At 37.8% G+C, this 13,656-nt stretch overlaps 1 protein-coding gene across 1 annotated transcript in view; it reads left to right on the forward strand.

Moving 5' to 3' along the window:
* LOC122803407 (hemopexin-like) overlaps positions 1-13,656 on the forward strand; it is a 56,119-nt gene that overhangs the window by 24,858 nt on the left and 17,605 nt on the right. Inside the window, exons 5-6 of the mRNA XM_044073009.1 lie at positions 7,092-7,245; positions 10,545-10,757. Of these exons, the coding sequence (XP_043928944.1) occupies positions 7,092-7,245; positions 10,545-10,757 (367 nt within the window). The remainder of the gene's footprint in view (positions 1-7,091; positions 7,246-10,544; positions 10,758-13,656) is intronic.

Genomic DNA, 13,656 nt, shown 5'->3' on the forward strand with positions numbered 1-13,656 from the left:
GGCATAGTAGTGCCCATCCCTCCCTACCAGTCCATCAGATGCCCGAGCTGCTAATTGAACCTGGGATGCCTGGGCTGTAGTCAGGCCTTTATCCTGCTATGTCACTGAAGCACCTGGATTTAGTAATATTAGCAGGATATTAGTAGACTTTAGCAGGGTGCCGTGATGAAGCTTTGTGTCAGAAAGACTAATGAAATGAAAGATTTTTTAACAGTTCTTTGTAGTGAGGTGGCATTAAGAAAAATAGAGAGTATTACATGGGGAACAGCATACTGTAGTTTGGAAATTAGGATATTCTTAGCAACCGATTTCCTTGCCATAGTGTTAAAGGTATTGGTTACCCTATGGACAGCTTTTAGTTGTGCCTGTACATTAGAGATAGATGACTCAGCAGTGAAATGGAGTATTGGTGGTCAATATATCAGTATCTCAGTAATGCCAGTATGATCAATGGAGATGACCAAAATTTAATCAGCTACAGAACAATTCACCAAGTCTTTTGGTTAATGAAATATAGTCTGGGAGGAGGGTGGCTGGAACATCCCTGTTAAATATAACCAACTCCAAGGTAGTAGCATCTTGGAGCAAGTTCTATCTACTTGTACAGGTGCTTCCATTGGCTATATGATTCAGACTCAATTTCCCTAAGCTGGTGTCCCTTTAGTCTATCATTGTGTTGCCATGGCAGTATTTATAGACAATTTCATTGAACCATTTATTGAGCCAGGATTTTTGCTTGCAGTAGATAAGATAGTTATTACTAGAAATGTATGTTTAGAAATGTCATTTCTATGAAGATTATGTTATTATCCTAACATATATACAAACATGAGTGTATCTACTAGACTGGTTTGTTAATCACCTAAATATATTTGCATGCTTACACAACTGCGCATATTAGAATGGTATAGTTTAACTATTGCTTTAGTTACTAAAAGTAATTGCTGTACTTACATTGTGGAGCTTATCTTCCTGGGAGCTCTACTGAAAACAGACAATTTGCAATTTAACAAAAAAAACAAACAAAAATAAACACATTAAAATAACTAACAAACAAATCAATCAATCACTAAATGAAGAAGCATTATGTTTCCACCATAGACAGGAATTCCTACCATCTTGCTCAGCTACTTTCTAGGGAAATATCCTCAAGATCCAAAGGATTCATCCTATCACTATACTCTTCCCTTATCAGACCCATCATTGAGTACAATTACCCCTTTGGTATGTATAAATCTGATCATACTGCTCATAAAAACGAATGGCCCCAAAGATTTTCTAACAAATAGTAAAGACCTTAAATCCCTTAGCTTTCCTGGGAGATTAGCATGACTCTCCTTCTACTCAGTAGCCTACCTGCAGACCAGAGGTGACCTGCGTCTTGCTTTTTCAGCCAAAGACCTAAATCTAGAGGAAAAAAGCTTTGTAACTCAATGCATTCCCAGGATACAGAATAAGTTTGCATTGCACGTCAAACAAAGTATGACTTTAGTTTACCTTAAAGGCAAGTTTTGATGATTGAATGGGTAGACATAATCTCATACTACGGTCATCATGTATGGCCCTGATTTGTTTAGCAGTTGAGCACTATTAAGTGCTTGAAAAGGGTGGCAAGAACTTTTACTTTTAAAGGAGTATATGGCTAGGCATATTATTGTCCCTATGATCGGTTGCCTACTATTATTCCTATGTGCCTATGTTCTGGTTAAACGAACATGTAGTCACACTGCATAAGCATTAGAATGGTGTTCCAGGGAGATGCATTCAGTCTTCCATAAGTTAGTTCATTAATCTGTCAGTATTAAAGTCTGTCACACTAAGCTGCTTAAATATGACAAAAATCAACTGCAGTTATTACCTAAATAGAGTGCTTTAGGAAGAAATCATTGAGTCAAGACTATTTTTTTTGTAAAACCAATCAAAAATAACAATTGTAATAAATGTCAACCATTATTTAACAAATGAATCAATGCAAGTACAGGAACTCCTTTAGTTTGAAAGCTGAGTTTCAAACGTTTTCTCAAAATGGCTGCTTGATGATGGTTATTTCAAGGGTAAAATAGGATTACAATTTTATATACTTACCAGGTTATATCTTAAAATTCTCATTGCAGATCCATGGGCTGACAAACTACAACACTGTTGAGAAAGTTGTGTCAGTTTAGAGGAGGTCAGTTAATAATCTGTGTGATGTTCACAGTATCAGCCCTGCAGAATTAGAAACAAGCTCTATCGGTAGTGAAGCCCACTGGTGCTTCCCTAAAGAAAGGAAAATGAGAACAAGACAATATATATATTTGACATTCCCTTCCCAAAAATCAGGAAAAAGACAGGGACTTTGTTTGGGGAAAACAAGTGTAGTAGATACATAAGCAATTTTTCTGATGAAGAACTGAAAGAAAAAAATTGTGATTTTACAAGACATGGTACAAGGACCCAGGATGTGATGAGCTTTTAGAAAGATTATAAAAGTATTAAATAGGAATAGGCAGACATTGGCCAAGTTTACTTTTTAGCACCATTGTCAGTGATTTTTGTGTTTTTATATGAAATAATGTTTTAAACTATGAAAATGAATAGACAAAAGGATAAAATAGGTAAGGAAAGATAAATCGCAAAGGATCTGCCAGGGTTTGACAGACTTCTCTGCTATAGAAGACATCAGAATAAGACCATATGTCCAGTGAGTCCATCCAAGAATGGTGGCGATCTCTTATACATTTGTCTGTCTAACCTTCCTTCCTTCCATTTTACCACTAGTCTTGGACCCTACTAAATTCCTCAGTGAATCTATATTCCATCACAAGTCTGGTATGTTATTCTATGTCCCTGGTTTGACTCATATTTTTGCCCCCTTCTTTGTAAGTTTTTTTTTTCTCATTTTCTGGTAAATCACTGAGGATTAAAGTCAGTCAATAATGCCAGAAATTAGAGTTTTGTATTTCTTATTGTTCAGAAAATGTATGTTGCTGCAAAACCTGTTGCTCTATTGACTTTTCAAGTGAATTAAATTATGTTAATAAATGTCTCTGATTTGAAGCTTTTATTTACACAATATTTTTGGCTTTGTCCAGAATTCTTGAGCAAAGAGGTTGAGAAGTATGCTGGTAATACTGGTGTAAAAGGAGAAAATGCATTAATAAAAATCTAATAAAAACTGATTTTTGGGCTAAGTGCGAGGGCTTTAGGGTCATATCTCCAGCTGGAGTTATTAGTTGAAGTCAGTAGGGTGGAGAATAGATATATAGATACATACGTTACAGAGCAGCAAACAAGGATGTAAGAGGAAAGGAATAGGATTGCAGGGTCAAGCTTCAGTGCAAGTACATAATGTGATTTACCTTAAATTCACAGTGAGGGTCGGCAACAGATCCCGGTTTTCAAACAAAGACGTTTGTGCAGACTAACAAATGGACTAGAGCTTGGATGGAAAAGAATGCTTAGAGTATGACGTAAAGACAACTATTGTGAAAGAAGGAATCGGTGTTTTATCCCTTGTTAGTACAGCAATGAAAAGAAGTCCCACTTTGAACTAAAATGCCAAAATTAAGGTGACTTTTCCTTCCAAGAGTGGATGTTTTGCTATTAATTTGACCCAAACAAGTCAACTAGCAGGGAGATCAGATTTTTGCCCTCTTTTATAGTACTAGCCACTTCAAATATTGATGCTGTCTGGCTATTTGGATGTCATACCTAGAAATCAGGATACTGCAGATATAGAAGACTTTCACAACAATGTTTTTCAGATTCCCATTGATTTGCGAGCAGCAGCAGGAAAGTATAAATAAGGCTAATACTTTGCTTCATCCCCAGTACAAATCAGAGAAAGAGCATTCATTATTAAAATGTATAATTAATCATTTCTAAATTGAAAAGCAAATAGAAATATCAGTTTGTTTAGCAATATATAAATCCTTTTTGGTAAGAGATGTCTCTATACCAGTTAATCGTTACTTTTTGTGTTTTTAACCACTTATTAACCAATAAGTGGAATAATTTTTTGTGAACTCTTTTCACCCACTATTCTGGCCACAATGGCTATATGCATGTATATATAATTTAGATTGGCAAATTAACTTAACCATTACTTCTTTGTGATGTGAGAGGAAAATTATAATACCCATATGAAACCGATGCAGCTACAACTGGCATTTCATTGTAAGTCTTCTATCTATCTATCTATCTATCTATCTATCTATCTATCTATCTATCTATCTATCTATCTATTTATCTCTCTATCTCTCTATCTATCTATCTATCTATCTATCTATCTATCTATCTATCTATCTATCTATCTATCTATCTGTCTGTCCTTTGTTGATTGGATTAATTCCACTAGCCTGTGGGACCTGAGGTGATATTTATATTGACTAGGGGAAGTTTTGCCAGGATACTGGGGAAATTTCCTTTTTGACAAGTGCTATTGGTTCTTTTACATCCACTTCAGCTACCACCATGTCAGGGAGAAGGGACCTTTAATTTAATGTCTCATCAGAAGCATGTATGTGTATATACACATATTTGTTGCTACAAGGGAAATAAGGAAAGTTCACACAAACAGAAAAATACGATTAAGACTGAACTATGGAGCAATGACAATAGCCACTGCACCAGTGTGCCACCCAGGGATCTAAGGCAGAGTGAGACTTTGATGTGATAGTGGACAGAATAATTGTGGGTACCATGCAAAAGGAAACATACATCAGCTATGGCTGGTGATTAAGGAGAACAGATCAGCAGAACTGACTCTCTGGACAGATTCAGGAGTTGGGGGGTAGTCTATAGCACGTCAGCAATTCTTAAGAGGTCCTTACATAGACATGATGGTCTGGAGTATCAGCACAAAAAGCAGTTCCAAATGAACAGATCTGATGGGCTGAAACTGAAAGTGATGGTCTGCAAAAGGTCCGGTAAATAACATCACTTGCTAAAAGAGGGCTTAGGACAAACAAAAAAGCTGTGAACAAAAAGCATGAACTGATGGTGATACATACTGGTACATTAAAACAGAAATAAAGAAAAAGACAAGGTTAGGATAACATAATCTTTTTAAAACTCAAAGAAGATGGTGAAGAGCAGAATAATGATTTGGTAGTCTGTGTGTATGTTTGTGGGGGGGGGGGGGGTTACCTGTAATAGAGCGAGAGGAAATGATTAAGACATCTATTGAAAATTGTCACTATATACACTTTGGCTCCTGGGGCAGGGACTTCTAGTGTTATCTCATTATGTTATATATGATTTTCATAGTTGCATGCTGTACCAAAACAAGAAAATGGCAAATGTTCGTATAATTTTAATAATAAAAAGTTGTTTAGTACTGCTGCAGCTATTGTAGAAAAATGCAATAATATATGTAAAAAATGCCATTTTAAACAGCCAGAAACAGCTAAAAGTCTGGAACAACATTTGTTAATCTGGATAATAAAGTGCAAAGAACCCCTTTGCAGGGATTTAGTGTGAACGATCCATCAGAATTTAAAAATTCGCTAAAACGTGTCTTACTCTGGAGATCTTAAAAGGTGGAATTCCTTGCAGAGTGTGTGTCTTATATAGAGGCATCTAAATATTTTGGAAGGGAAGTGTGCAATTAGTATTAGGAGGATACAGTGGAGGAGGTATTTGGGGACATTAAATATATTCAAAAAGGTGACAGATGCAAGAATGAAAGAGAGAGAGAGAGAGAGAGAGAGAGAACAGTTGGCACATGAACACTGATAGAGGGATAGAGACAACAGTGGGTTCATGCACACTGGCAGAGGGCCACAGACAGTAGTGGGTTCAAACACACTGACAGAGGGGCAGAGACAGCAGTGGGCTCATATACACTGACAGAGGGCCACAGACAGCAGTGGGCTCATATACACAGATGGACAGACAGAAGGACAGAGACAGCAGTAGACTCATGCACACTGACAGAGGGACAGATGCAGCAGTAACATACCTCTCAGATGTGCAGATTTTTGCAGAATGTTCAGATTTTTGCCTCATAGTTTTGCTCCGTTTTTCATTAAATTGGGGTTTTCTGGCAAATGGGTGGCAAATCATTAAAGACTGAAGTTAGAAAATAATGGCACACATTTGAGTTTGAGACTTCATATCCTTCAGAAAATTCATGCTAATGCAGAACCTGTTATTCTGTCAACTTTCTAAGTTTTTAAGTGCAATATTTAAAAAAATTTCCCTATTTTTGGGCCTTTGTCCCACTTTTATTTATGGCTTTGTCCAGATTTCTTGCTATAAGAGGTTGAGCAGTATGAGCAGTAGACTCATACTCACTTAAAAAAGGACAGACACAGCAGTAGGTTCATGCACACTGACAGAGGGACAGAGAAAGCAGTAGGCTCATGCACATTCATGCACACTGACAGAGGGTGAGAGAGAGCAGTAGGCTCATGCACACTGATAGAGGCACAGAGATAGCAATGAGTGTATGTACACCGATAGAAGGACAGACACAGCAGTAGGCTCATGCACACTAAAAAAGGACAGAGATAGCAGTAGGCTCATGCACACTGATAGAGGGGACAAAGGTAGCAGTGCACTCATGCACACTTACAGAGGGATAGAGAAAGCAGTTGGCCTATGCACACTGTCAGAAGAACAGACATAGCTGTAGGATCATGCACACTCATGCACACTGACAGAGGCCGAGAGACAGCAGAAGGCTAATATACACTGTCAGAATGTGAGAGAATGAAGTAGGTTCATGCACACTGACAGAGGGACATAGACAGTGTTAGGCTCAGGCATACTGCATTGATACACACACCTGCAATACCATATGTTTACACACAGCATGCTAATCTGTATTATTAATGCACTGTGTGTACCTGACATGCTGCTGTGCAATGTTACTGCACTGCATATATCTGGCATAATACTGTACATTGTCCCTGCATACCTACTAAGCATATCTAGCACATATGTTACATAAAGTTATGAGGCTAATTATGTGCCTAATATGGTGTTGTGCAAAGCCAGCCTTGATCGCAGGACACAGCATCATTCTTTCAATGTTATCCAGTCTAAAATTGAAGAAAGGAATGATTATTTGTGTTTTTATATTGCTTAATTTACTCATCTTTCAGGATTCCAGTGCATGGATGTACTCTGGTGGCATGTTGCAAGATGGATATCCCAAACCAATCCATGAACTGTTTCCAGGAATCCCTGACAAACTAGATGCAGCAGTGGAATGCCCAGCTGGTGAATGCCTGAGTGACTCTGTTCTCTTCTTCAAAGGTAAGAAGACTGTAATGATGAAGCAAATGTTCAGCTGCACAACTAGTCAGTGTGGTACAGTCACTGACAGGGATTTTGTTAATGTCACACACACACACACACACACACACACACACACACACACACACACACACACACACACACACACACACACACATGCACACAGAGGCATGCACATGCATCCAAACAGTTCAGTGATGTCCAGTGTAAGATGATGAATAATGTCTATATAAATACAGCTGAAGTCATAATTCTACAACATTTGTATTTTTGGGCTTTGATAGAGTGCTAAGCAAAACCCATGAAAATTTAGACTAGAGTGAGAGAGAGAAGATTATTAAACTAGGAGCATTGTTTCTCCTAGGTTTAAATGACACATGCTAATTTAGTTTAACTTTTTATTTTTAGTTTCATTTTGCTGAGATATTCATGAATTGTCTCCTAAATATATTTTATCATTCATGTTTATGGAAATGTCATGACTACTGACATGTGATGACCAACATTATTAACTGATGAAGGCATGCTGAAACTCATATTTTCTGATCAAGAGTCTGGATTATAGAATCATTCATGCTCTCTAGAGAACTGGGATATTTTCTTTGGCTGGTTTCAATCTACTATGTGCCGAGGAAACATTAGGTTGTGTGTTCTTGTATGTTTGATTTTGAAAAGGAAAGACTTACAATAGCCACTAATAGGTGATCTTGCACAAACACATAACCACAGAATCACATTATGGCAATTAGCAATCAACAACGTACTCAATCACCTCCCTTGCACTTACACCACTTCTAACAAAATACAAATAAAACATAATACATACCAAACAGACATCCAATTTCAAATAGCACAGTTCAGTAATATTTCCCAGCTTACCCTTTGACATACAACCACAATGCCATACCTCCCAAAAGTTCAAAAATACTGCCTTTCAATCAACTGTGGCTTGTGCATATATAAATATACCTGTATGTATATATCTATATCTATATTTATATTTATATCTATATATATAAATATAGCAATCTAGAGAGGAAGATGCCTGCAAGACTTGGTAGCTTTGGGCTTCCTGTGATTCTAACTCTGTGGTTACATAACCATGCGGAAAGGACAAATAATTGTTTAGTAAGAAACCTATTCCTATACTACATAAGAAGCACTTTACTGCAACCAAAAATGCAGACGAAAAGAGTGAGACACAAGCATTTAAGCAGAAAGTCCACCAAAAGACCAAAAAAAAAAAAACAAACATAACCACAAACCATTCTGTACCACCTATACTGAAAGCCAGCCACTACTAAAACATTATGTAAAATCAAAGCCCTTCAGAAATTAAATCCATATGAGATTTTGAAAATTCTGAATCACTAAAAATAGATTATGTGAATACCATCTTATTAAAATTACATAATCACTGTGGTCATCTGCTTTACCAGCAGTTGGCCTCCTCACAAATGCCCTCATAACTAGTGAATGTATGCACTACGGCTCCATTTTGCACAGGCAAGCCTGTACTACAGTGCTTAATTGTAGACATACTATTCTTACAGAAGAACCAGTTCTGCAAGGATACTAATCTTTAAAATGTATGCACTACAAGCCTTCTAATGCATACCTCTACTCTGTCACCATTATGCTCTTACTCCTTGCATTCTATTATCCTTTTAACAGTGACCCACTGAATTTTATATTATTCAGTATTTCTGTAAAAAAAAGTTCCTCCAGAAGTAAAAGCAATTTGACAACACATCCAGGAAATAAAGCCTCAATGTTTTTCTTCAAAACTACCTCTTTTCGAGCATCAGGTTATGCTGTCAATCTTGTATATGCTGATGGGTGGGAGGATGGCATAATGGTTATGGTGGTTACCTTACATGCACAAGGTGCGGGGTTTGATCCCCACATCGGGTAATTGGCTAGGCTTAAAATGGCCCTCAAAGGTGGGAGAGTGTCATAATGGTTAAGGCAGTTACCTTACATGCACAAGGTGCAGAGTTTGATCCCCACATGGGGTAACTGGCTAGGCTTAAAATGGCCCACAAGGGCAATTAGCCTAGTAGTAATCTATGAACTTTAATTATCCCATGGCTTAGTTTGCCATTCACTGAATGACATCTCTACAATTTTTTTATAAATATCTGGTAAATTGTAAGGTAATGCTATCCTTAGCACAAACTACATAGTATGAAAACAGTAGGCCATTACAATCTGTCTAGATGTTTTCTGCTAAGCACCTTGAAAAAGAGACCATGACCCTTAATCCCTTTCAAATGAGAAGTGGTTCCTGCTGGTAGCAGTAAAGCAGTTCCTAAGAATGTGAATATGGATTCACCAACACTGAATCATCCTAGCCAATACTCAGATACTACTGCCTGTACTCATAAACCACCTCATCCATGCAGGAGGCTATGCCCTCTGCATTCTCTTTAATTATGTAACAAACTCCAAAACTAAAGCAAGTCAGAAAGAAGCAAGATGTTTCTACATTTGGCAGTTGCCATCAGAAATTCTGTTTTCTTTAAAAAAAAAAAAAAAAACTTTTTGAAATGGCATAACTGGACAGATTTGGCTTCAGTGACTCCATGTTCAGCCATCAGTGCTTATACTACTGTGACATTGTTTCAGCATGAGAGAGTGTAGGTGTAATAAAAGGAGGCTGGGAAGTTTATGCAAACAGAGGGAAGGAACAGGTGGTTCCATCCATCCATCCTCAACCCCTTTTCCCAATTTGCACATGGGGTCGGGGTGTCACTTCAACAGTGACAATCATCTCAAGCCAAAGTTTACACCACTGGGTGGCTAGTAATGCAGTGGTAGTTCATCCGTATGACTCAGTCACACCTATGGCCAATTTAGAGTGTCCAGTCTATCTACTGCATGTCTTTGGAATGTGGGAGAAAATCAGAGCACCCAGAGGAAACCCACGCAAATGCAGGGAGGACATGCAGACTCTGCACAGAAGGCACCCCAGCCAAGAATTGAACCAGAGAACCTCTTGCTGTGAGGCGACAATGTTAACTGTTGCACTACCACGGCTGCCTAATGCAGAGAAAATGAGTAGTCAGAGGAGTCAGTGGTCTTGATCCAGCAGTCAACTCCATACAGCAGGATAAGATGACAAATGTGAGATGAGATGGACCACTGAAAGGCATAAAAGGTTTAGGTAGACAACTGAAGAGCAGATGGTGCTAGTATTTGTTAATGGGTGTCACTTTTAAGCAAACATAATCTACTATGATTCAGAGAAACCCCGAGTGAACCTCAGTTATGATGCATGTGCTATTGTTACTTTTTAGGAGGCGATGTCTATGTTTATGACCTAATCACAGGAAAGGTCAAGCAGAAGAGATGGACAACCATCCCAAAGTGTACTGCTGCCTTACGCTGGTTGGAGAGAGATTACTGTTTTAATAAGATCATGTTCCACCGATTCACCCCAGTAAGAGGAGAGATACGTCCTACATATGCACTGGATGCACGGAATTATTTCATTCGCTGTCCTGGAAGAGGTAAGAGATTTTATTTAGTATATTTTGCATTTTTATATGTTGTTTTCTTCTTTTGAAAAAGATCCCAGAAGATTAATTTATTGACATTTGATTACTGGTATAATCCGACTGGATAGAAGCCCATTTTCTGTGGAGGCCCAGGGCAAGCTCCAAATTATTACAAAACATTTTAAGAACAATAATTTTGCTATCTTCAAAAATAAAATGATAACATATGCAGTTTAAATAATTATAACATATTAGACATAATATAAAACATTGATTAAGAATCAGTACAAGTTATGTAACAATCATTTAATACTTAGTGAAATTTTAGACAGTTTTTAGAGAAATTAAAGGTAAGTTAGTCTAACACAAACAGGAATTGCAATATGAAGTGAGGGAAAATAGGCTTATGGCAAATTTAGAGAGAAAGTCAGGGAAGAGCATTTGATAGAAATAAGTATGTAAGTGAAGAAGGCAGAGTAAGGGAGTATAAGGAATGAAAAGATACTTGTTCACATTTAGGGATATAGTTTATCCTGGTTTTGAGCAAGAACCGAGACAGATTTTAGCTAGGAAGTCTGTCAGAGTGGTTTTAAAAGAAGGGAGGGAGCGTATTGACCTGATGGATATAGGTAAGGAGTTCCAGGCCTTAGCAGCCTTGTACAAGTACACATAATGCCAAGCAGATTTGGGTCTATATTATAAGATCGACGTTTGAAAACATGAAACAACATATGGTCGACACCATATGGTCGATGTGTCTTCAAACATCGACACTATAAAAAGAAAAAAAAAGGAAAAAGAAAAAAGTACCCTAATGGTTTTAAGCAGGGGGCCAAGCCCCCATGCACCCCCCACACCAACCGCTACTTAAATATACCAACTCTGAGACCGCACTACATTGCAGTAAATGGAAATCTCCCCTTATATGCTTGAGATTCTGAGCATTCAATATTCTTGTGTTGACAATGTCAGATTTGACATTGTCAGCTTTCAAGAATATAATATAGACCCTGCAGATTCGATAGGTTTGTAGATAGAGAGCAGTTTTTGGTCAATGGATCACAATGACCAACTGGGAACATAGTTGTGTAGAATGGTTTTTAGTGCTGGACAGGCAGGTGGATACTGGATAATTTTATCGATGGTAAAAAGTTATGTATATGTTAGTTGATGAGGCAGTTCTAAGAAATATAAGCTTTTCATTGCTATACAGTAGTGGGTTCTGAAAGGGGTATTTGCTGTAAATTTAGCAACTTTATTATAGCATTGTTCAAGTTTTCATTTTTTTGATGCCGAGAGTCAGTAAGGATGGGAGCACCATAAAGAATTGGGGGGAAGAGATAAGCAGTGGGAAGCATAGTTTTAATTACATCAGTGAAAAAGTTTTTGGCCCCATAAAACATCTCTAGTTTTTGCTGCTTTTATATGTTGTTTACAAAACTGTGACACAGCTATGTGCTATACATGTGGAGCGTAATAGTTGTGAGTAGCGCTGTTCATTCTGTTTGAAGAAAAAGAAGCTGAGAAGTGCCTGAAAGAAATACAGGAGAAACTGAATTTTATTTTTATCTAAGAAACAAGTTCAACAAGTGCAGGGAGACTGGTAATTTGGTTCTAAAATTAGGGCATAAGGTGTATTTATGGATATTGGCAGATATATGGTTTCAACTGACTGGAGTTCACTTAGAAAAGTATTTGCTCCTAAGGATTTTTTAAACATGGGTCTTTGGAGAGTAATTGAGTTGTCTTAGTCATTTTGTAGATCATGTAGGGAGGATCAAATTATGTTTTCTCATGTTTTGGACATTAATGGCTGTGGAATGTAATGAATGTTGAATGTATTGAGTGCTGGTGTTGAAAGGAATAATAGAGTTCGGGCAAGAACTGAGAGTCAGTTAGCCTTTTGGTCTATTGAACAATGATATTCTAATCTCAGTGAAAGATTTATAAGTCAGCATGTTCTATTTACTCCTGTATGAAGATGGACATTTCAGAGGGAGGGCAAGTTTAATTCTAGGGATAAGCACATTTATGGTGCAAGCATTGCAAGTTGACTGGTTAAGGTAGTTAGATACAGAGTAGCAGGCTTCCAGCTCTTTAGTGGCTGCTGGTGATTAGCTCTCAGTGGGATATGCAAGTAAAATCATGGTTCATAAGTAAAACAATATATTATTCTAACTGACTTGATCATTTTTTTCCTATATGTTTTTTTTTTTTTGCTTTCCTGCTTGCTGACCGTCCACCTTACTGCAATGACTTGTACCTGTTCATTCCATATTGGTGAAAGACTTGGACAACAGATCCAGCAGACATGAAGGTTACTGTACCCAGGTTATCCACAGACCTCACAGTCTACTACTCCATGAGTGGCTTACAATCCCACATCACAGGCCATCCTGGCAGCAACCCAAGGGTGTAACGCCCATGTTACAGACTTTATATTACCATCAGACTTCCACTGCAGACTTAAAGTCCACATAGTGGCTCACCATTTCTCCACCACTGCCATTCCTTTCATCTGTCAGTGGGTCCATAAGAAACCTCATTAACGTGAACACAGTTGTTTCCTTATAAGACCCTAATCCCTCCTCCTGGTGGTTGATATGAGCATCTGCATCATCTTAGGAGGGGCTACTTGCTACTTCTTCTTCATGCACATGCATTGCATCAGACACACACACACACCAGTAAAAGCTACCATTACCAGCTTGATAGTACCAATCCTCAGGTCCAGGCTACATTTAATGGCATGCAAGTTTCTAATTGCATATGTTAATCAGTTCACTGGAACCATATCTCTCTCTCACCTGGATAGGGAGCAAATGTCAGTGAATCATTCCTGTTTTGTTATTTATTTATTAAATTTGTTTACTGGAGTATGGCAGTTATCCAAACTGAACTTTTTCAGACC

This window comes from Protopterus annectens, chromosome 5.part1, assembly GCF_019279795.1.
Source record: "Protopterus annectens isolate FY-2018-M chromosome 5.part1, PAN1.0, whole genome shotgun sequence".
Lineage (NCBI taxonomy): Eukaryota > Metazoa > Chordata > Ceratodontiformes > Protopteridae > Protopterus > Protopterus annectens.